Raw genomic sequence first — 24,022 nt, forward strand, 5'->3', positions numbered from 1 at the left:
ACAATACCTTACGATTAACACTCATAAAGGTCTCTATCAATACAACCGGCTGGTATTCGGGGTAGCATCGGCTCCGGCTATTTGGCAAAGGGCGATGGATCAAGTCCTGCAAGGGATTCCAGGGACCCAGTGTTATTTGGACGACATCCTGGTCACGGGCGAAAATCACAGTGATCACCTCACCAACTTGGAGAAGGTGCTCACCAGATTAAAGGAATATGGGCTATGAGCTAATCGCCACAAGTGCGAGTTTTTCCAGAAGCAGATCTCGTATTGTGGCCACGTCATCGATGAAGAGGGGTTACATAAGTCCCCTGAGGCAGTAGTCAAGGCTCCAGCACCGGAAAATGTGTCACAACTGAGGTCGTTCCTCGGGCTGGTAAACTACTACCATAAGTTCTTACCAAATTTGTCCACGGTATTACACCCACTGAACACCCTACTGCAAACAGGGGTACCATGCAAGTGGAATGACGAACGTAGACGAGCTTTCCAGAAGTGTAAAGAATTGATCACATCAAAAGAGGTGTTGGCCCATTTCAACCCAGCACTACCAATTCGTTTGGCATGTGATGCATCACCCTATGGTATTGGAGCGGTGCTGTCGCACAAATTCCCAGACGGGTTGGAGAGGCCAGTTGCCTTTGCGTCTCGGTCACTAACCTCAGCCGAGCGCAACTATGCCCAGATTGACAGAGAGGCCCTCAGCCTAGTATGGGGAGTAAAAAAATTCAACCACTATCTGCATGGGCAGAAGTTCACCTTGCTGACTGACCACCAACCACTTGTCTCCATCTTTAATCCTAAGAAGGGCGTTCCAGTGATGACTGCACAACGGTTACAAAGATGGTCTCTGTTTCTAGGGGCGAATCAATATGAAATAGAATATAAAGGCACGAAACAGCATGGAAACGCTGATGGGTTATCACGCCTGCCACTGCCTACTGTGGAGGAAGCACCAGCAGTGGACCCTATCGAGATATTTTATTCGTCAATAATTGAACGATTGCCGGTAACGAACACGGATATAGAGAAGGAGACCCGCAATGATCCGACGCTGTCTCGGGTATATGATTTGACGGTGAGGGGATGGCCAACACATGGCGACTCACTGTTGCCAGCATTCTCATCCAGAAGAGAACAGCTGTCAGTATGCCAGGGGACAGTGATGTGTGGATCCAGAGTGGTGATTCCACCCAAGTTAAGGGAGAGAGTGCTAAATGAGCTACATGAAGGTCATCTGGGGGGAGTGAAAATGAAAAGCCTTGCTAGGGCTTATGTGTGGTGGCCGGGAATCGATCAACAAATCGAAGACCTAACCAAGAGCTGCTCAGGATGCCAGAAGGTCCAAAATGCACCACCACATGCCCCTCTGCACCCATGGGAGTGGCCCTCCTCTCCATGGCAATGGGTGCATATTGATTTCGCTGGTCCATTCATGGACTCAATGGCCTAGAAATTCAGTATAGCCACGTTTGGGGCGCTACAGCCGGGCGGCCGCTAAAGTTTGCGCCCGGCGCAACTTCGCGCCACCTTCGCCGATATTCAGTGGCATAGCCCCAAGAGGTTGCTGCTGCGCTAAGACAGGCGATGCACGACTATCATTAGGCGCTAAGGCGGCGGCCCGGGGCGAAACCCCCGAGGGCGGGCGCAGCGCAGGTGCGGCGAGCTGCTGATTGACGGCAGACACTCTGGCGCCGGTGAGCTCTTAAAGGGGGAGGGTGGATTTGTTTTTTTGAAAGGCCGAGACTGGTGTATTTGTGTTTTTTGAAAGGCCGAGACTGCTCGATTTGTGTTTTTGGCGGGGGCTTCTCTCCATTAGTTTGTTATGTGGGAAGGGCACAGAGGTATCAAAGTAATAAATGTTCTTAAATCGCACTGTCCATGCTTTCTTTTGGAAGTCCTGGTTGTCCTGCTCGGCTGAGGCCTTGTGGAGCGGCTACATTCATCTTGTGCCGCACAAGCCATTCCCTGAGAGGGGGCCTAGAACCGACGTTCAATAAGCCGCCGACGGGCGGCCCTTGCACTTTCTGCCTCCCTCCTGTGCTGGTCCTCCTCCTCCTCCTCCTCCTCCTCTGGTGGTCCGCCAATGTCTGGTGGCAGTGGCTGAGTCCTGCGGATAGCCGGGTTGTGCAGCATGCAGCACACGACCACGAAACGGGTGACTCGCTCAGGCAAGTACTGTAGGGCTCCTCCGGAACGATCCAGACAGCGGAACCGTTGCTTCAGGACGCCGATTGTTTGCTCAATGAGGTTCCTGGTTGCTTGATGGCTGTCATTGTATCCCTCTTCAGCAGGGGTGCTGGGCGCACAGAGTGGGGTCATCAGCCAGGTGCACAAAGGATAGCCTTTGTCCCCGTGAAGCCATCCTCGTGAGTGAGGCTAGGCCTGGAACATGTCTGCCACAGAAGTCTGGCGCAGGATGAAGGCATCGTGGCTGCTGCCTGGAAAGTGGGCATTGACAGCTAGGATGATCTGTGTGTGGTCACACACCAACTGCACATTGAGCGAATGGTAGCCCTTCCGGTTGCGGTAATCCTCGGCATGCTCTAGAGGTGCCCGCAAAGCCACATGCATGCAGTCAATGGCGCCCTGCACCATGGGGAAGCCCGCTAATGCTGCAAAGCCCATTGCACGCTGTTGCTGCTTGACAAGGGCCATGGAGAAGGAGATGAACTGACGTCTCCTTCTGAAAAGGGCATTGGTAACCTGGCGGATGCAGCAATGTACGGCAAACTGGGAGATGTTGGAAATGTCCCCAGCAGCGGATTGGAAGGAGCCGGTGGCATAGAAGTTGAGAACCACCGTCACCTTCACTGCCACCGACAGAGACGTCCTGCTCCTCAGCTGTGGCTGCAGATCTCCGCGAAGCAGGTGGCAGATCTTAGTGACCACCGCCCTTCGGAATCGCAGTTTCCGAACACACTTCTCGTCAGACATGTTCAGATATGAGAACTGCTGGCGGTATACCCTGGGTGGGTAAGGCCTCCTTAGCGGACGCCTGTTGCCCCTTCTCCCTCTGGCCATGACTGCCACTCTCTCACGGCGTCTCTGAGCCCTTTGAATGCAATGGAGAAGGCCAACGTTTGCACCCATTGCAGCCCCCATTATATGTTTCCAATCAATGCTATGGCTCTGAAGTTAAAGACAAGTGCAAAGCTGTGGCCTGAAGCCACAAGTACCTGTGCGAGTGTTGAGCCAAACCAGAAAGCTCTCTACCTTTGTCTCTCTGCAAAGATCCATCTCTCACAAAGAAGGAGTGTTGCAAAATGGCTGCCATTTCTACTGCAGGAGGAGTGCCCTTTAATTAGCGCCCCCCGCGCCCCGCAGCGACTGGGAACCGTTCCCCTCTACCAGTCGCTAGGGGCGCCAGGCGCGCAATAGGCCGGCGCCACTGAATTTCCGGTTTGGGGCGCACAAAGAGCGTTGCACGATGAAATGACGTCAGGATCTGCGCGCGCAGCTGAGCGTGCGCAAAGGCTTTGCGCCGCCGCTAAATCTTTACTGAAGTTGGGGAGAGGCGCAGATCATGCAGCACCCGGCCGCTAGCCGCCTAGCGCCCCACATCTCCTCCTCCTAAGGCGCTAGCGGCTGGCGCAAACAACTGAATTTCTAGGCCAATGTTCTTAATAGCAGTGGATGCTCATTCAAAGTGGCCTGAGGTGATAAAAATGTCCTCAACCACTACAGAGAAAACGATTGCAGTCCTACGGACCATATTTGCCAGAAACGGCTTGCCAGAGCAGATTTGCTCTGATAATGGACCACAGTTTGTGTCTGAAGAGTTTCGAAAATTTATGAGAAGGAATGGGGTAAGGCATTACACATCCGCCCCGTATCATCCAGCCACAAATGGATTGGCTGAGAGGTTCGTACAAACCTTTAAGAAGGTGATAAAGGCCATGTGCGATGATGAAATTCCACTACAGCATAAGGTGGACAATTTCTTATTAGCCTACCGAAACGCGACACATGCAGTTACCAACCAGACCCCGGCCATGATGTTCTTTAACCGAAGGTTGAGATCTCGTCTGGACTTGCTCAGACCAAATGTGCGAAGAAATGTTGTGGATAAACAATTCCAGCACATCAATGAGAACCCGACAAGGAGCTTCAACGTAGGACAACCAGTCTTGGCCCGTGACTACCGAACAGAGAAATGGCAACCCGGAACGATATGCACAAGGCAGGGGCCATTAATGTACACAGTGGATGTCGGGGAGAACATTGTGAGACGCCACATTGATCAGATCTTAGCGTCACAGGAACGAGTCAACCCCATGTCTTGCGTACCTGGGGATGAACCCGACATACCGGTAGCATCTACCTCCGAACCAGTAGCAGTGGAACCTGATGAACTAACCGATGAAAAGGGGCCAGAATCGCCTCCGCACCAAGAACAAGAACCTCAGGAAAGGCGCTATCCCGAAAGGATCAGGAAGCCGCCCCAAAGACTGAATCTATAAATGGACTATTGTTGTTTAATGTACATGTTAAAGCGTTAATTGTTATTTGAATATTATGGGTACTACTAATCTAAAAGGGGAGGAATTGTAGTGTATGTACCTTTAAGAGAGAACTACTTTTACAGCTCCTGTATACTGTAGTACCGGCAGTGACCACACCTGTATATTAGCCTTGAGCATGCCTCTGTACCCCAGTCTTGAGACTACCCTACTCCAGTAAATACCTGTTGATTGTTAAGTTACAGCATCCGTGTGGTTATTGAAAAACATCATACTCTCAGAATCACGGATCTGTAAACTTCCAAGTAAAACATCCCAAGGCGCTTCATCAGACAAAGTTTAACAAGGAGCCACATAAGGAGATGTTTGGAATGGTTTGATCAAAGAGGTAGGTTTTAAGGAGCGTCAAAGGAGGAGACAGAGGTAGAGAGGCGAAGAGGTTTAGAGAGGGAATTTCGGAGCTTAGGGCCTAGACTGCTGAAGGCATGGCCACCAACATAGGATAAAAAGCAATGTAGTGGAAATTAATTATTATTAATACTGTATCAGTACTTTCTTCCCACATTTCCTGTTTTAAAGTTGTATTCTTCAGACACTGTAGCTCCTCTTTCCTTGACACCGCTGGAGCTAAGGAACAGAAGTAGGTCATTTGATCCATTGAGCTAATTCTGCCATTTTATTAACCCAGGGCACTGCTACCTTTTTATCCCACTCACTGCGCTGTCATCACATCTTTTAATTCCTCAGTATTTATCTCCGTTATAACCACCTTAGTCCATCTGTGGCCGTCGAAGGCAGTGCGTTCCACATTCGCACCCAATGTCAGCATCAAACGGTTAGCACTCTTGCCTCCGAGTCAGAAGGCTGTGGGTTCAAGAGACTTGAGCACAAAAGCTAGGCTGACACTTCGATGTAGTACTGAGGGGAGTGCTGCACTGGCGGAGGTGCCGTCTTTCGGATGAGACGTTAAACCAAGGCCCCGTCTGCCCTCTCATGTGGAAGTATAAGATCCCATGACATTATTCAAAGAACAGCAGGGGAGTTCTCTCTGCTGTCCTGGCCAATATTTATTCCTCAACCAACATCTAAAAATAGATTATCTTTATCACATTGCTGTATGTGGGAGCTTTCTGTGCGCAAATTGGCTGCCGCTTTTCATACATTACAACAATGACTTCACTCCAAAAGATACTTCATTGGCTGCAAAGCACTTTGGGATGTCCTGAGGTCTTCAAAGGCGCACAAAAATGCAAATTATTATTTTCTTTCTGCCCCAAAAATATGGCCCAGCTCCAGAAAAGTCCCCTTGCTGCACCAACTTAACATACTTACATTTCACACTTTGTTGTGCAACTGACCCATCGGCAAAATAATGACCTTTTGGAGGCTTAGTTACCGCCTACAAGGAGCTGAAAAAAGGCGGGTGCAGTCCTGTGGATCGTGCAAATTGCATGCAGTCTGACGGAAATAATGGTCCGATGGGCCAGATGACCTTTCCTAGTTGCACAATCTGTTATATTCTCTGAGAGCTATAGTCAGTAAAAATATGATCGGCTCTTTTGTTGAAAGGGCTAGACATGATGTCAATGATCTGGCAGGTCTTGTCCTGTAACAAGGGCCAGAAAACGAATTAACACCACTGACGATGTGATTTAATTACTCGTCCTTTGACGAATTTACATTTTGTGGACTCATGTTCCTTACGGCGATTTTGCTTTCAAAAGCCTACTGCATTTTGCGTCAAGGGCACTTGGGGAAGCGATTCTCAGAACGAGGGACTCTGCCATTAGCTGAAGTGGCAGACGAGGCACTGAGAGCCCTGTGCAAGTCGCTGAATCCCACGGCGTCTGGGAAATGAGATCAGATGGCAGGAGGGCTGGAGGCAGGAGCTGCCATCTGCTCACTTAGTCCTCCTGCAAAAAAACATGGCAACCTTGACGCTTTGACATTCTGCTCCTCAGTAATACATTTTACTTTATTGCCCATGCATTTATTTAGCAAGGGTACTGGTAATCGAATCTCTAAAGCAATAACCCATCCATCATGGCAGTAAGGACATACAGATCCTCTAAGGCACACGTCAGCAGCCAGGCAGTTCAAGACAATCTATTTTCATTTCTACTTTCATTGAAAATATTGTTGTGCTGCCTTCACCCATTGTTGAATTAGCTTTTAAAATATCACTTTCGCTTTCTGCCTTCATGTCAGAATTGTAAAATTGTTTAAAAAAAAAAGACATCTTCTCCCATGCTTGTAACTGTGGGCAGCGCAGTACTAGCACAGAGTAGAGTGCAGGCTAGACCTCAGGCTAGAGCGCAGACTAGAGCACAGAGTAGAGCACATACTAGAATGTAGACTAGAGTGCCCACACTAGAACGTAGACTAGAGCAGAGAGCAGCATAGAGATCAGACTAGAGCACAAGGCAGACAGCAGCATAGAGATCAGACTAGAGCACAGAGCAGACAGCAGCGTAGAGATCAGACTAGAGCACAGAGCAGCGTAGAGATCAGACTAGAGCACAGAGCAGAGAGCAGCATAGAGATCAGACTAGAGCACAGAGCAGAGAGCAGTGTAGAGATCAGACTAGAGCACAGAGCAGACAGCAGCGTAGAGATCAGACTAGAGCACAGAGCAGGCAGCAGCGTAGAGATCAGACTAGAGCACAGAGCAGACAGCAGCGTAGAGATCAGACTAGAGCAGAGAGCAGTGTAGAAATCAGACTAGAGCACAGAGCAGACAGCAGCGTAGAGATCAGACTAGAGCACAGAGCAGGGAGCAGTGTAGAGATCAGACTAGAGCACATAGCTGACAGCAGCGTAGAGATCAGACTAGAGCAGAGAGCAAAGAGCAGCGTAGAGATCAGACTAGAGCACAGGCATTGCATTCCACACTTCACACTCCAGATGTCATGCTTCGTGACAGATAGTAATCATAAAATCTTGGGTGTTTCTGACCTGCACTTCTCACCTCCAGCCTAGAATTGACCAGCATATTCTAATCTGCAAAGTTCCCTGACAAAAAATAAATAAAATCTTATTGATCTAAGAATATAAATGAAACCATGTAATATTAAAGGGATACCACTCTACCTTTGCAGAATGATACATTGTGCATGACATAATACAACGATCTTGACCATATAAATCAGTGAATCATCCAACTTACTATGATCAATGCCACGGGAGAGCTTCTAGTATAAGTACATTTTCAGTGATTTTAACGATGGCACAAAGCTGCGTTCAAAACTGTATTGAATAGGTTCAGTGTAGGGAACTTGTGCAAAAAAGAAATGGTCGATTTTATTTACTATGGCTGTCAGCTGATTTTGTTTATATTCTTTTTTAATTTTCAGCCATCTTTAATTTTGAGGCACAAAGGGATCCTCAGCTCTCCCTATGCATCGGGGACACAGTGCAAATCATGGAAAAGTGTGAAGGTAAGCTGCTTAAAGTCACCGGCAAAGAGGAAAATGTAGCCAAACGAACAGTTATATATGAAGAAATACAATGGGTAAAAGCCCTACATTGTTAGCCTTTCATTAATATAATGAGAAATAAATATTTTTGTGGAGAGCAAGTTATATAGTAGCCATGGTATCACGAATTAACATTCCCAGATCAATGTTCCTCCATCATACACTTTTCCTTCATATTCCCATTGAAGTTTTTTCCCCAGTAGTTTTCCATCCCTGTCTTTCCATAAGTAAATGAAAAGAATACAGATTTTTTTTTTGGAAACAACTAATTTGTTCTGACAGTTGCCAATTTCTAAATTACTTCAATGCTTTCTGCCATTTGACATTGGTCCCAACTTCAGGATCAGAGCATTGAACATTGCTGGTTACACATAGCTTTATGAGAAGGTTTGTGAGTGCCTCTTGAGGATGTCACTGCTTAGATTTGTGACCTATGTCAAATAGTTCATGGTATCCTGCTCTAAACTTGATACGTTTATTGAGTTCGAGGGTGTGGAGTTCCCATTTATGGCACCGGGTGGTACTTCATTCCAAATAAAGCCTCCGAGTTTTTTTTGAACAGTTTTTTTTGATTCGTATAGGGCAATAAATGGGCAGTAAGGCTGCAAACAGAGAAAAATACAGAAGTCAAACTCCATTATTGTTGTACCATGTGACGATCAGGGTGGTAGAAGGTGATCTAGATGGGCCGTAGTCTTTTATTGTCTAGTAAATCCTATGTTCCTATGACAGACAGAAATCTGTTGACTTTACAGATCCCCTTGAGAGTCCAGCAACCTCGATGAAAACTTCCTCCATATAACCATGTGCCATTCATTGCTCCTGGTTAAAATACCAGTTTGACATCTGTGCATCTGACTGCAGTTACATTCTGTTGTGATTGGCAGCAAGAGGTCAATCAAAATATTGCCTCCTGGCCTATTTCTACAAACAGCTGGCGGTTTAGGCTGGGGATGGGTTCGAGAGGGCTATTCACAAACTCTGTGATCAAAGCCACGATTCTGAGCAATGACTTGCTCGGGAGTCAATCTTATAAATGCAACTTTGCTGGAGTTCCTTATCATAACTTTTCTTTTCTCCCCAAGAAGTAGATAAACTGTATAACTCAGCACTTATGCTTTGGAAGATAATGAACTAATGGAAATACATAGATGCATTTAAGGGGAAACTAGATAGGTACATGAGGCAGAAAGGAATAGAAGGTTATGCTGATGGGGTTAGGTGAAGTGGGGTGGGAGGAGGCTCGTATACAGCATATTCTGCGACGAGTGTCTCACCTCCTGACTCCCCAAAGCCTTTCCACCATCTACAAGGCACAAGTCAGGAGTGTGATGGAATACTCTTCACTTGCCTGGATGAGTGCAGCTCCAACAACACTCAAGAAGCTCGACACCATCCAGGACAAAGCAGCCCGCTTGATTGGCACCACATCCACCACCTTAAACATTCACTCTCTCCACCACCGGCGTACCGTGGCTGCAGTGTGTACCATCTACAAGATGCACTGCAGCAACTCGCCAAGGCTTCTTCGGCAGCACCTCCCAAACCCGCGACCTCTTCCACCTTGAAGGACAAGGACAGCAGGTGTATGGGAACGCCACCACCTCCAAGTTCCCCTCCAAGTCACACACCATCCTGAATTGGAAGTATATCGCTGTTCCTTCATCGTCACTTAGTCAAAATCCTGGAACTCCCTCCCTAACAGCACTGTGGGAGTACCTTCACCACACGGACTCCACCTTCTCAAGGGCAATTAGGAATGGACTATAAATGCTGGCTTTGCCATCGATGCCCACATCCCATAAACGAATATTTAAAAAAAATAAACACAGGCATAGACCTGTTGGGCCGAATAGCCTGCTTCTGTGCTGTAAATTCTATGTAAAGAGGAGTCTCAGCTGAATTCTGCCCTCAGTTTTACCCATATTTCTCTTTCCCTCAGGTTGGTACAGAGGGTGCTTGGTGAAAAACATGTCACAACTGGTAAGTCAATGTTATGTGTAATTTGAATTTTAGCTATGGACACTTGGATCTATACATTGCTTCATTTGCCTCATTGGGGTTTCATTCCTATTTTAATGTAGTGGTTAACATATTCATTTTAATTTAATGTCTGCTTTACTTTAACTTAGCTGTTTATAAAATAACTGGGTTAATGATTGCATTAAAGTAACGGTAAGGAATTTTACGTAAATGTATTAGCCAATGTGCCAAAATGAGTAATTGTGGTTTTACTATTTGTAACTCCAATAATCTGGTTTGCTCAGGTCTGTATCCCATTATGGTGAACAGGATTGGGTTGAATTCTGCTGCTGCCTAAACCCCCTCCCCTCCACCCAGAGCTAGGCTCCATTGACCTCTTGATTCAATTCATGAATAGGTCGAAGCTCAATCAAAAACATTAACACATTCTCCAGAGTGCCTAATAATAGGTCCGAATTACAGTATGCAGACGACACTTGCGTCTGCGCACACTCGGAGGTCGAACTCCAAACCATCGTTAACACCTTCACCGAAGCGTACGACAGCATGGGCCTTACACTAAACATCCGTAAGACAAAGGTCCTCTACCAACCTGCCCCCGCCACACAGTACTGCCCCCCCCGATTATCAAAATCCATGACAAGGCCTTGGACAACGTGGACCACTTTCCATACCTTGGGAGCCTACTGTCAACAAGGGCAGACGTCGATGACGAAGTCCAACACCGCCTTCAGTGTGCCAGTGCAGCCCTCTAGCCTGAGGAAGAAAGTATTTGAAGACCAGGACCTCAAACCCAGTACCAAGCTCATGGTCTACAGAGCAGTAGTAATACCCGCCCTCCTGTATGCCTCAGAGACATGAATCATGTACAGCAGGCACCTCAAAGCACTCGAGAGGTACCACCAACGCTGCCTCCGCAAGATCCTGCAAATCCATTGGCAGGATAGGCGCACCAAAGTCAGTGTTCTCGCTCAGGCCAACATCCCCAGCATCGAAGCTTTGACCACGCTCAATCAGCTCTGATGGACGGGTCACATCGTCCGCATGCCCGATACCAGACTCCCAAAACAAGTGCTCTACTCGGAGCTCTGACATGGCAAGAGAGTCCCAGGTGGGCAGAGGAAACACTTCAAGGACACCCTCAATGCCTCCTTGAAAAAGTGCAACATCCCCAGCGATACCTGGGAATCCCTGGCCCAAGACCGTACAAAGTGGAGGAGAAGCATCCGGGAAGGCGCCGAATACCTCGAGTCTCTTCGCCGGGAGCAAGTGGAAGCCAAGCGCAAAGAGCGGAAGGAGCACACGTCAACCCAAGCACCCCACCCACCCGCCCCTTCAACCACCATCTGCCCCACCTGTGACAGAGACTGTAGGTCCCGCATTGGACTCATCGGTCACCTGAGAACTCACTTTTAATGTGGAAGCAAGTCATCTTCGGTTCCGAGGGGCTGCCTAAAAAGAATTGTTCTCACCTCACTGTGAAATGTTTAATCTAATTTAGGGAATGGTATCACAGACCCCAATTCAGAGGACACTGAATTCAACCTCAGTCCTGGCTGTAGTATTCACTTGTTTCCTGTAGATGGGTATGTTTCATTAGCTGTCGACTACAACACCAGACAGAGCATGTTAGAATAACAGATTGCCCTTTCCCCAGGTGAAGAATGGCTGGAAAAGATCACAAGACACATAGAAACAATTAAGGGTGCAGAATCTTCAGCAGAAGAGATGTTAACCTTTTCTCATTCATTTACATAACACAATTACAAACTGCATCACGCATGACGCACTCAGCTTCTGGCTCTTCTCCCTCTCCCAGCAAAATTAGTTTGCCAAACACCATCAGAAAGGTCCTGCCCCTTTAAGGCAGATGTCATTGAGAGTGGTCATTGGAAGTCTACAGATTCAATCTCCTGACATTCCCAGTTAAAGTTGTGTTGACGTTATTAAAAAACGTACTGTGCTTTAAATGTGCAGCAACCTAGTCCTGTAAAAGCTAAATGGGGTGCGAGACATTGACTAAATCAACTGTATTATTCTGACAGCTCCCGTGAGCACTGCAGTGATGTTAATGACAGCGCCCTTATCTTAATAGTGTCAGAAACCTCGAAAAGAGCAGCTGCTCCAATGGGACTAGATAACAGTGTCATCCTCACTTCATTCCTACTGACCCCTCACTTGTGTCACATTCAAGGCCACATGCCCTTCGCTAGCAACTAACATCCCATAGTCCCCCTTCTGTGCTGTCTAATTCTATGTCTAGCAAAATATAATAGTGTTGTAAAAGGACACATTGAGATTTTGCTAAACTAGTGATCAGAGGGAATCTTCTTGCTGTGCTTACGATGTCAGTAATGTGTAGTAACAAGAGGAATCAAGCCCCGTGATATGCAGTGACTTTTATAAATCCATTTCTAGTCAGATAAAATTCAGTTTATATTGATTTTAATCCCATACTTCAAATATTACCACAAAGCCATAGTGGTTAGCACTGTTGCCTCACAGCGCCAGGGACCCGGGTTCAAATCTGGCCTCGGGCGACTGTCTGTGTGGAGTTTGCACATTCTCCCCGTGTTTGCGTGGGTTTCCTCCGGGTGCTCCGGTTTCCTCCCACAGTCCAAAGATGTGCAGGTTAGGTTGATTTGGCTATGATAAATTGACCCTTAGTGTTAGGGGATTAAATACGTGGGGTTACGGGGATAGGGTGGGATATGTGTCGGTGCAGGCTCGATGGGCCGAAATGGCCTCTATCTGCACTGTAGATTCTGTGATTCTGTGATTCTGTGGTTCAGATGATTATGCACACAGTGAAATTAATATAAAAAAAGTAATGAATACAGTGTGCAAATTAGTGGCTACAGCTACTAATCAAGATCCTTTTGCTTTGCAGGGTGTGTTTCCAGCATCGTTCGTTCATGTTAAAGAAGCTGTTATTGAGAAAAGAGGGTATGAATTAAAAATGAAGTCCATTAATGTCACTCTTTTGCAAAGCCTTTTTTAAGCTGTCACTTCAGTTGTTAGTGTCAAGCCAGTGTGTAGTAAATACAGGTACTGCTGAATTGCAACATGCTTACATTACAGTGTACCATGTTAACTTGGATATAGGTTGCATTTGTTTATGTTTGGAGTGCTGCCTTTATATCGAAGTGGGTTATATGCATGTCAATATGGTGATTAGAAAGTGTCAGGTTGTTTCTGGGAGGTGCAATGGGCAGTCACACAGTGGGACGCAGGTGTGGATGCAGCCGAGACTGAATGGCTAAAAGTCTCCACTGTCTGCTAGCTGCAAGGTTTCCAATTTGAAATTAGTTTTGGCAGTCTCGATCCAGCTCATAATACATGAGAACCCACAGAATTGGCCTATTCAGCATTGACAACAGGAACACTGATTGTCGCAATAAACTTGCGCTTAGTTTAGCACCTTGCTTTGATGACATGCCAACTAATGCTAACTAAGGCGTCAGCCTTGACCTTTTTAATGTCAGCCTTGGCTCAGTAGTAGCTGTCTCGCCTCTGAGTCAGAAAGCATGGGTTCAAGCCTTTAGTGGCTTGCTGGGATACAACCACCAACTGTCCTCTTGTACCTCACCCAAGGTTCCTTATGAAAGAACAAGTTAAAGCTGCAGACCATCGCCAAGATGAAAGACCAAGGTCATGTTGCAGCATATTGCCATGGAGAAAGATCAAGGTCATGCTGCAGGACATCGCCATGGTGTAAGGACAAGACCATGCTGCAGCATATTGCCATGGTGTAAGGGCAAGACCATGTTACAGGATATTGCCATGGTGTAAGGGCAAGACCATGTTACAGGATATTGCCATGGTGAATGACCAAGGTCATGCTGCAGGACATCACCATGGTGAATGACCACGGTCATGTTGCAGGATATTGCCATGATGTATGACCAAGGTCATGCTGCAGGATATTGCCATGGTGAATGACCACGGTCATGTTGCAGACTATTGCCATGGTGAATGACCACGGTCATGTTGCAGACTATTGCTATGGTGAATAACCAAGGTCATGCTGCAGGATATTGCCATGGTGAATGACCAAGGTCATGCTGCAGGATATTGCCATGGTGAATGACCAAGGTCATGCTGCAGGATATTGCCACGGTGAATGACCAAGGTCATGCTGCAGGATATTGCCACGGTGAATGACCAAGGTCATGCTGCAGGATATTGCCACGGTGAATGACCAAGGTCATGCTGCAGGACATCACCAAAGTGAAAAGCCAAGGTCATGTTGCATGGGGTAATGTGTGGGGAAGATCATTGATATGAAGGAGGAACAAGGTGGGAGTACTGGTAAAAGAGATGAGGATAAGCTACTGACTGCAGCACAGAGAGGATGATTTGCGATGAAGCTGAATGGCCCTGAAGACAAGTTTAGTAGGGGACTATGTGATGGTAAGTTGGTTGAAAGTACATCAGGCCAGGCCCTGCCAAATGCTGTGTAGAAGTTGAAGGAAGAACAAATGAGCGGAATCGCTGACATGTATGCCATAGGCTTGAGAACCTCAGGCAGTTTTTTTTAATGCATTCACGGGATGTGGGCATTGCTGGCAAGGCCAGCATTTATTGCCCATCCCTAGTTGCTCTTGAGAAGGTGGTGCTGAGCCGCCTTCTTGAACCACTGCAGTCTGTGTAGTGAAGGTACTTCCACAGTGCTGTTAGGTAGGGAGTTCCATGATTTTGACCCAGCGACGATGAAGGAATGCCAATATATTTCCAAGTCAGGATGCTGTGTGATTTGGAGGGGAACTTTGAGGTGGTGGTGTTCCCATGCGCCTGCTGCACTTGTCCTTCTAGGTGGTAGAGATCGCAGGTTTGGGAGGTACTGCCAAAGAAGCCTTGGTGAGTTGCTGCAGTGCATCTTGTAGATGGTACAAACTGCAGCCACGGTATGCTGGTGGTGGAGGGAGTGAATATTTAAGGTGATGGCTGGGGTGCCAATCAAGTGGGCTGCTTTGTCCTGCATGGTGTCGAGCTTCTTGAATGTTGTTGGAGCTGCACTTATCCAGGCAAGTGGAGAGTATTCCATCACACTCCTGACTTGTGCCTTGTAGATGGTGGAAAGGCTTTGGGGAGGCAGGAGTCACTTTTAAGATTAGGATCACAGGTCACACATAGATTACCCAAAGGGTCTTAGGAGTTGCAAGGCTTTTTATTAAAGAGCTACAGTTTTAAAGCATAATCAGATATTACATATGGTTTAAGCTGAGTATAATAGACATACAACCCGTGAGAATAGAGAGCGATTTTCCAACTCCCGAATCGGAATGCCACGACCGGACGGACGGTTGGTTAGATGTCTGATGAGACAGCGTGGAGGTCTCGGGTCAGCAGGTCTCTGCAGCCAGTAACAGCAGTCAGTTCTGTCAATTCGTCCCCCGGGCTGTTGGAGGTGTTAGGCATAAGCCAGCATTGATCCACCTCAGAGGCTAAACTTAGTCAAGGTGTTAGGCCTGAGCCAGCATTGCTTTCCACCTCGAAGAAGCCTTCGTCCCTCGCTGTCTGATTTCCTCTCTCGGTGGTCTATATTTATAGTTATTTCGGTGGGCTGGTGATTATCTGGTGTCAATCATCTATAATCCAATTGTGGAGCGAGAAGACATTTCTCACTACCCCTTTCTGCATGGCTGATGAGGCCTTTCTCTTATCTTTCTGAGTAATGTTTTGTTATGTTTCTTTAAGGACATTTTATGATTTTGTGGCTCCATTTTGTCTAGCTACGGTGCCATCACCCTGTGTTGTCTTGCATTTTACGATCCCTTTATCACTTCCAGGCCTTTCGGTGTTTGTTATTTGACCTTGCTTTCAGTCTCTGTTCTAAGAATTAAAACCTAATTTCTTACACACTCACCATAGAATACCCAGCCTCTGACCTGCTCTGGCAGCCACAGTACTTATGTGGCTGGTCCAGTTAAGTTTCTGGTCAATGGTGACCCCCAGGATGTTGATGGTGGGAATGCCATTGAATGTCAAAGGGAGGTGGTTAGACTCTCACTTGTTGGAGATGGTCATTGCCTGGCACTTGTGTGACGCAAATGTTACTTGCCACTTATCGGCCCAACCCTGAATATCCAGGTCTTGCTGCATGCGGGCATGGACTGCATCATTACCTCAGGAGTTGTGAATGGCACTGAACACTGTGCAATCATCAACGACCATCCCCACTTCTGACCTTATGGTGGAGGGAAAGTCATTGATGAAGCAGCTGAAGATGTTTGGGCCTAGGACACTGCCCTGAGGAACTCCTGCAGCGATGTCCTGGGGCTGAGATGATTGGCCAACAACAACCATCTTCCTTTGTCCAAGTGGAGAGTTTCCCACTTGATTCCCATTGACATCAGTTTTACTAGGGATCCTTGATGCCACACTCGGTTAAATGCTGCCTTGATGTCAAGGGCAGTCACTCTCACCTCACCTCCGTAATTCAGTTATTTTGTCTATGTTTGGACTAAAGCTCGAATGAGGTCTGGATTCAAGTGGTACTGGCGGAACCCAAACTGAGCATTGGTGAGTAAGTGCAACTTGATAGCACTGTCGACGACACCTTCCATCACTTTGCTGATGATTGAGAGTAAACTGATGGGGTGGTAATTGGTTGGATTGGATTTGTCCTGCTTTTTGTGGACAGTGTTGGATCCGTGGTTCAGTGGATAAATAATCACACGGATGCTGTACATTAACAAATAACAGGTCTTTACTGGAGGAGGGTAATCTCTAGACTGGGGTACAGAGGCATGCGCACAGCTTATATACCGGTGTGGTCACTGCTGGTACTACAGTATACAGGAGCTGTAAAAAGTAGTTCTGACTTAAAGGCACATACACTACAATTCCTCCCTTTTTAGATTAATAATACCCACTTAATATTCAAATAACAATTACATTTTTACATGTACATTCAATAACAAAAGTCCATTTATAGATTCAGTCTTTGGGGCGGCTTCCTGACCCTTTCGGGATTGCGCCTTTCCAGAGGTTCTTGTTCTTGGTGCAGAGGCGATTCTGACCCCTTTTCATTGGGTAGTTCATCGGGTTCCACTGCTCCTGGGTCTGAAGTAGATGCTACCGGTATGTTGGGTTCATCCCCAGGTACTCGAGACATGGGGTTGGCGCATTCCTGTGATGCTAAGATCTGATCGATGTGGCGTCTCACAATGTTCTCCCCGACATCCACGGTGTACATTAATGGCCCTGCCTTGTACATATCGTTCCGGGTTGCCATTCTCTGTTCGATAGTCCCGGGCCAAGACTGGTTGCCCTACATTGAAGCTCCTTGTCGGCTTCTCGTTGATGTGCTGGAATTGTTTGTCCTCCACATTTCTTCGCACATTTGGTCTGAGCAAGTCCAGACGAGATCTCAACCTTCGGTTAAAGAACATCATGGTCGGGGTCTGGTTGGTAACTGCATGTGTCGCGTTTCGGTAGGCTAATAAGAAATTGCCCAGCTTATGCTGTAGTGGAATTTCCTCGTCGCACATGGCCTTTATCGCCTTCTTAAAGGTTTGTACGAACCTCTCAGCCAATCCATTGGTGGCTGGATGATACGGGGCGGATGTGTAATGCCTTACCCCATTCCTTTTCATGAATTTTTGGAACTCGTCGGACACAAACTGTGGTCCATTATCAGAGCAGATCTGCTCTGGCAAACCGTTTCTGGCAAATATGGTCCGTAGGACTGCAATCGTTTTCTCTGTAGTGGTTGAAGACATCTTTATCACCTCAGGCCACTTTGAATGAGCATCCACTGCTATTAAGAACATTGAGTCCATGAATGGACCAGCGAAATCAATGTGCACCCGTTGCCATGGAGAGGAGGGCCACTCCCATGGGTGTAGAGGGGCATGTGGTGGTGCATTTTGGACCTTCTGGCATCCTAAGCAGCTCTTCGTTAGGTCTTCGATTTGTTGATCGATTCCCGGCCACCACACATAAGCCCTAGCAAGGCTTTTCATTTTCACTCCCCCCCCCCCAGATGACCTTCATGTAGCTCATTTAGCACTCTCTCCCTTAACTTGGGTGGAATCACCACTCTGGCTCCATACATCACTGTCCCCTGGCATACTGACAGCCGTTCTCTTCTGGATGAGAATGCTGGCAACAGTGAGTCGCCATGTGTTGGCCATCCCCTCACCGTCAATTCATATACCCGTGACAGCGTCGGATCATTGCGGGTCTCCTTCTCTATATCCGCGTTTGTTACTGGCAATCGTTCAATTATCAATGAATAAAATATCTCGATAGGGTCCACTGCTGGTGCTTCCTCCACCGTAGGCAGTGGCAGGCGCGATAGCCCATCAGCGTTCCCATGCTGTTTCGTGCCTTTATATTCTATTCATATTGATTCGCCCCTAGAAACAGGGACCATCTTTGTAACCGCTGTGCAGTCATTACTGGCAGGCCCTTCTTAGGATTAAAGATGGAGACAAGTGGTTGGTGGTCAGTCAGCAAGGTGAACTTCTGTCCATGCAGATAGTGGTTGAATTTTTTTACTCCCCATTCTAGGCTGAGGGCCTCCCTGTCAATTTGGGCGTAGTTGCGCTTGGCTGAGGTTAGTGACCGAGACGCAAAGGCTACTGGCCTCTCCAACCCGTCTGGGAATTTGTGCGACAGCACCGCTCCAATGCCGTAGGGTGATGCATCACATGCCAAAAGAATTGGTAGTGCTGGGTTGAAATGGGCCAACACCTCTTTTGATGTGATCAATTCTTTACACTTCTGGAAAGCTCATCTACGTTTGTCATCCCACTTCCATGGTACCCCTGTTTGCAGTAGGGCGTTCAGCGGGTGTAATACCGTAGACAAATTTGGTAAGAACTTGTGGTAATAGTTTACCAGCCCGAGGAACGACTTCAGTTGTGACACATTTTCCGGTGCTGGAGCCTTAACTACTGCCTCTATCTTGTCAGGGGACTTATGTAACCCCTCTTCATCGATGACGTGGCCACAATACGAGATCTGTTTCTGGAAAAACTCGCACTTGTGGCCATTAGCTCGTAGCCCATATTACTTTAATCTGGCGAGCACCTTTTCCAAGTTAGCGAGGTGATCACCGTCATTTTCGCCCGTGACCAGGATGTCATCCAAATAACACTGGGTCCCTGGAATCCCTTGCACTCGCTGCAGTCAGGGAGTGGTGGAGACAGAGATGCACTTCCTCACAGCTTGTAGAAAATATCAGGGCATAAGGGAGAATTTCTACCCAAAATTCACAAAAATATGCCCGGAATTCAGAAATTTGAATGACGACCAAAAACTCCCATACCTACTAGGGGAAGAGAGAAATTGCGTAACACTAGCGGCACACTATGTTACAGCTTGCCATAAACAGAGGGACAACCACTAAAGATAAGAAAAGAATATATATAAATTATATGAAAGTATATTTATACACTCAGGGATATATCTGTTTATACACTGTATGGATAGACCTGTATTTTTGTGAACAAACATGAATGTTTTCCGATGCTTTGGCAACATAAGATGTAACTTGTCATGCCAATAAAGCGATTTGAATTGAATTGAATTGAACCAGATCCATCGCCCTTTGCCAGGTAGCCGGAGCCGAGGCTACTCCAAACACCAGCTGGTTGTATTGATAGAGACCTTTATGGGTGTTGATCGTAAGGTAATGTTTCGAAGCTTCTTCTACCTCCATTTGCAAGTACGCCTGGGCTAGATCAATTTTGGTGAAGCGTTTACCACCAGATAGCGAGGCGAAATTATCCTCAATTTGTAGAAGCGGATATTGCACCGTGTGAAGGACTGGGTTCACTGTCACCTTAAAATCCCCACAGATGCGGACCTTCTTTGGTTCCCCAGGCGTATTACTCAACAACCTCTTCATTACAGGAACGATGGGTGTAGCCCACTCGCTCCAGTCCACTTTGGACAGTACTCCTGAACGTTCCAACCCTTCCAGCTCTGCTTCAACAGCTGGTCTGATCGCATAAGGCACTGGTCTGGCCTTCAGAAACTTTGGGCTTGCATTTTCCTCTATTTTAATTGTTGCTGTTATTCCTTTTAGTGTTCCTAGTCCCTCCTGGAACACTTCTTTTGCGTCAGTTAGCATTTTTGACAGTCGTCCAGGTGTGACGTCGTCATCCTTTTTGGCCTCAACCTTCAGTGCCTGTATGGAATGCCAATCTAATTGTATCTTTCGGATCCATTCATGTCCTAGCAGTGGTGGTCCTCCATTTGGCAATATATATATATCCATTTTAGGTATTTCCTGGCCTTTATATGTCACTTTCACCCTTATTTTCCCTTTGGGGTAGACTTTTTGCCCCGTATACGTCTTCAAGACAATCTCTGTAGCTTTCAAGGGTATGTGTGAAAATAGCCGCTTGTAGTCTCTTTGATTTATGACTGTTAGAGCTGACCCTGTGTCCAATTCCATTTCCACTTGGACTCCGTCTATCTTGAGTGTAACCCAGATAGTCTGGTGATCCTCCATTTCGGTTACATTATGTAGTTTCAGACAACCCAGCTCCTTGCTTCCGGAGTCTGTGTCACTTTTTTGTTCGTCTGAACCACTGTCCATCACCTGGTGTACCTTTTTGTACTTCTCCTGTGGCGATTTCTTACTGTTGGTGTTCTTCCCAGACCTGCAGACTCTTGCTATGTGTCCTGCTTTCCCACACTGTCTGCACACTTGGTCCTTGAACCAACAATCTTTCTGGTCATGTGTTGTTCTGCCGCAGCGATAGCACTTCCCTGTTCCATAGGTCATTTCATTGGTGCCATATTCTTGCGGTCTCCGTTGTATCTCTGCAGCGCCCCTTGCAGCTGCTTCGTGTGATACGGCCATACTGAAACTTTGTCCAGCTTAAGGTCCTTTTCTGATAGAAGCCGTTTCTGGGTTCCTTCACTTTGTAGCCCACACACAAACTTGTCCCTTAACGTGTCTGCTAGTCCCGCTCCAAACTGGCAGTATTTCGATAGCTTGTGCAGTTCCGTTAGGTACTCAGCATTGTTTTCGTCTTTGTGTTGGTTCCTTTTATGGAACTTAAATCGTTCTGCTATCAGCAGCGGTGTGGGGTTTAAGTGGTCCTGTAGGATTTCTACTATGCTTTCAAAATTCTTGTTTACCGGCTTCTCTGGGGTTATTAGATTTCGCAGTAACCCATAAGTTTTTGCACCCGTGGAATTTAACAGAACCAGTGCTTTATTAGCATCTGGCACTTCATTCACCCTGCAGTACACCTCAATACGTTCCACATATGTCGCCCAATCTTCGACTTCATTGTCGAACATAGAGATACTGCCACTCTTCGGCATCCTTGGTTGTGCATTAACTATCACCCATGGCATCTCCCGCGCTTTCCTTCCTTCCCGCGCTCGCCCGTCTTCTCCGCTGCGGCTTCGCAAAATGGCGTCTGTTGCGCTCTTCCTTCTTCTCCGCGGCTCAATGGTGCCTCCCGCGCTCTCCCTGCTTCTCCGCGGCTCAATGGCATCTCCCGCGCTCTCCCTGCTTCTCCGTGGCTCAATGGCGTCTCCCCTTGCTTCGCCCCGCGGACCCTGCTCAGCCCGTGATCCCTGGCTGTGCTCTGCGCGTTCTTCTCTTGATATTTGTCGATGCCGCTCAGTCTAGAACCCGGCTGTTTCTTACCCTCTCTCTCTCCGGTTTGCAGTATTTTTCCTCGACGCCGCTCGGTGATCAACCCCCGGCTGCGCCCTGCTCTCTTCACCCTCTTTCTTACCCCGTTGATGCTGCTCGGCTCTCTCTCTCTGCCGTCGGTCGGCTCCAGCCGCCGCTGCTCGGGAAGGGTCTGCTCTGGACCTGTCGTCGGTCTCTTACTGCTCGTTGTGGCTGGGGAACCAAGCCCGGCTCTCCACAGCCTCCCCAGCAAAGTTGAATCTCTGCCTGGCTGCTGGGCGGTTGCTCGTGGTCGACGCCCGTGTTCCTGGACTCGACTATTTTTTATTTTTTTATTCTTTTTTGTTATGTTGCAGGTAGATTCGAATCGACACTCGTCGCCACTGTTAGATCCGTGGTTCAGTGGATAAATAATCACACGGATGCTGTACATTAACAAATAACAGGTCTTTACTGGAGGAGGGTAATCTCTAGAGTGGGGTACAGAGGCATGCGCACAGCTTATATACCGGTGTGGTCACTGCCGGTACTACAGTATACAGGAGCTGTAAAAAGTAGTTCTGACTTAAAGGCACATACACTACAGACAGGACATACCTGGGGTAGATGCCAGTGATGTAGCTGTACTGGAACAGCTTGGCAAGAGGCGCGGCTGGTTCTGGAGCACTAGTCATCAGCATGTAATCTGGGCCTGTAGCCTTTGTTGTATCTAGTGCGCTCAGCCGTTTCTTGATATCACGTGGAGTGAATCGAATTGGCTGAAAACTGACTTCTATAATGGTGGGGACCTCAGGAGGAGTCTGATATGGATCATCCACTCGGCACTTCTGGCTGAAGATGGTTCCAAACGCTTCAGCCTTATCTTTTTCACTCACGTGCAGGGCACTGCCATCATTGAGGATGGAGCCACCTCCTCCTCACGTTAGTTGTTTAATTGTACACCACCATGGAACTGGATGTGGCAGGACTGCAGAGATTTGCTGTTTCCGTTGTTTAGCATGACTGGGCTGGATGTGCCTTTGTCATGCCCGAATCCACAGCGATGTCGGGCAGTCCGTTCGGTTTTATTCTTATTATAGTTTTCATAGCGGTTTGGTACAACTGAGTAGCTTGCTCGGCCATTTCAGAGCACAGTTAAGTTAAGAGTCAACCACATTGCTGTGGGTCTGGAGTCACATATAGGCCAGACCAGGTAAGGACAACAGATTTCCTTCCCTAAAGGACATTAGTGAACCAGATGGGTTTTTACAACAATCTGATAGTTTCATGGTCATCATTGCTGATACTAGTTTTTTATTTAATTAACTGAATTAAATAATGGTGGTGGGATTGAACTCATGCCTCCGGATCATTAGACCAGGTGTCTGGATTACTAGTCCAGTAACATAACCGCTATGCTACTGTACCCAGTTCACAGAAGGGTCTTGTATTAGAGAGCTAAATCTCTCTCACGCCCAATCATTATAAAAACAGCAATCATTGCCATCTTCTATTATTGGCAATTTAAAACTAATTGGGCACTTTGTTAGATTTATTAAAGAGAGTTGAAAGATTACAGGAGAAAATTATAAGATACAGGAAGCAATGAGAAGGGGCTGAGAATTTACAGTCCTTTCAAGAATTGCTACCTTGCCAGTAAAATAATCTTCTTTATCAATCAGTGGTTCTCAGTCTTATTTAACACAAGATATTTGGTTTATCGATGAAACAAAAACAGAATATGCTAGAAACACTGAGCAGATCAGGCAGCATTTGTGGAGAGAACAGACCAGATGTTTAGAGGATGGACCCTTCCTCAGAAATTTTTGTTTTGGATTACCAACATCTGCAGTATTTCAGCTTATCTTTGCATTGACCTGGTCCCTAAAAATTAAGCGCCGCTCTTTCTCATCGGCATGAGGGTTATCTATGGATTTTTAAACTACACTGAATTTAAAAAAAACCTACAGGCATTTAAGGGGTAACTTGGGAAGCACATTAAGGAGAAAGGAATAGAAGGATATGCTGATAGGTTTAGATGAAGAGGGGTGGGACGAGGCGCCTGTGGCATAGACCAGTTGGGCTGAATGGCCTGTTTCTGTGCTGCAAATTCCATGTAATTAACTTTGGAAGAAAAATTCTCTGGGCTCAAGCCGGTGGATTAATTCAGTTAATTTTTTATACTGGTTTGAAAAATGAAAATTGACAATAACAGATGGTTAACTCTGCAGTTGCACAATACCTGTCTCTGTATATTCACCAGGTGCTGTGTTTCCTTTCAGAAACAGGGAGAATGTTTTCTCTGCTGAAATGCCTTTGGTGCAGGAGGTCACCACCACACTGAGAGAGTGGGGCATCATCTGGAAGCAGCTTTATACGGTAAGGAGTTGCCGTAATTTTACCGTAAGTGGGCTCTGTTTTAAGAAACTCTCAACAGACCATTCGGAACGGTGAGAATGCTGCAGTGTCCTTTCACCCCTGGATTGGGGTTGGATGAAGCCCCA

The 24,022-nt window shown here is 46.9% G+C and overlaps 1 protein-coding gene across 1 annotated transcript in view; it reads left to right on the forward strand.

Moving 5' to 3' along the window:
• Positions 1–24,022, forward strand: part of LOC147113790 (dedicator of cytokinesis protein 2-like) — a 611,919-nt gene that overhangs the window by 125,855 nt on the left and 462,042 nt on the right. Inside the window, exons 2-5 of the mRNA XM_085996164.1 lie at positions 7,820–7,903; positions 9,885–9,925; positions 12,816–12,871; positions 23,801–23,897. Coding sequence (XP_085852290.1) covers positions 7,820–7,903; positions 9,885–9,925; positions 12,816–12,871; positions 23,801–23,897 — 278 coding nt within the window. The remainder of the gene's footprint in view (positions 1–7,819; positions 7,904–9,884; positions 9,926–12,815; positions 12,872–23,800; positions 23,898–24,022) is intronic.

This window comes from Somniosus microcephalus, chromosome 8, assembly GCF_052327205.1.
Source record: "Somniosus microcephalus isolate GS21.2 chromosome 8, FLI_Smic_1.0, whole genome shotgun sequence".
Lineage (NCBI taxonomy): Eukaryota > Metazoa > Chordata > Chondrichthyes > Squaliformes > Somniosidae > Somniosus > Somniosus microcephalus.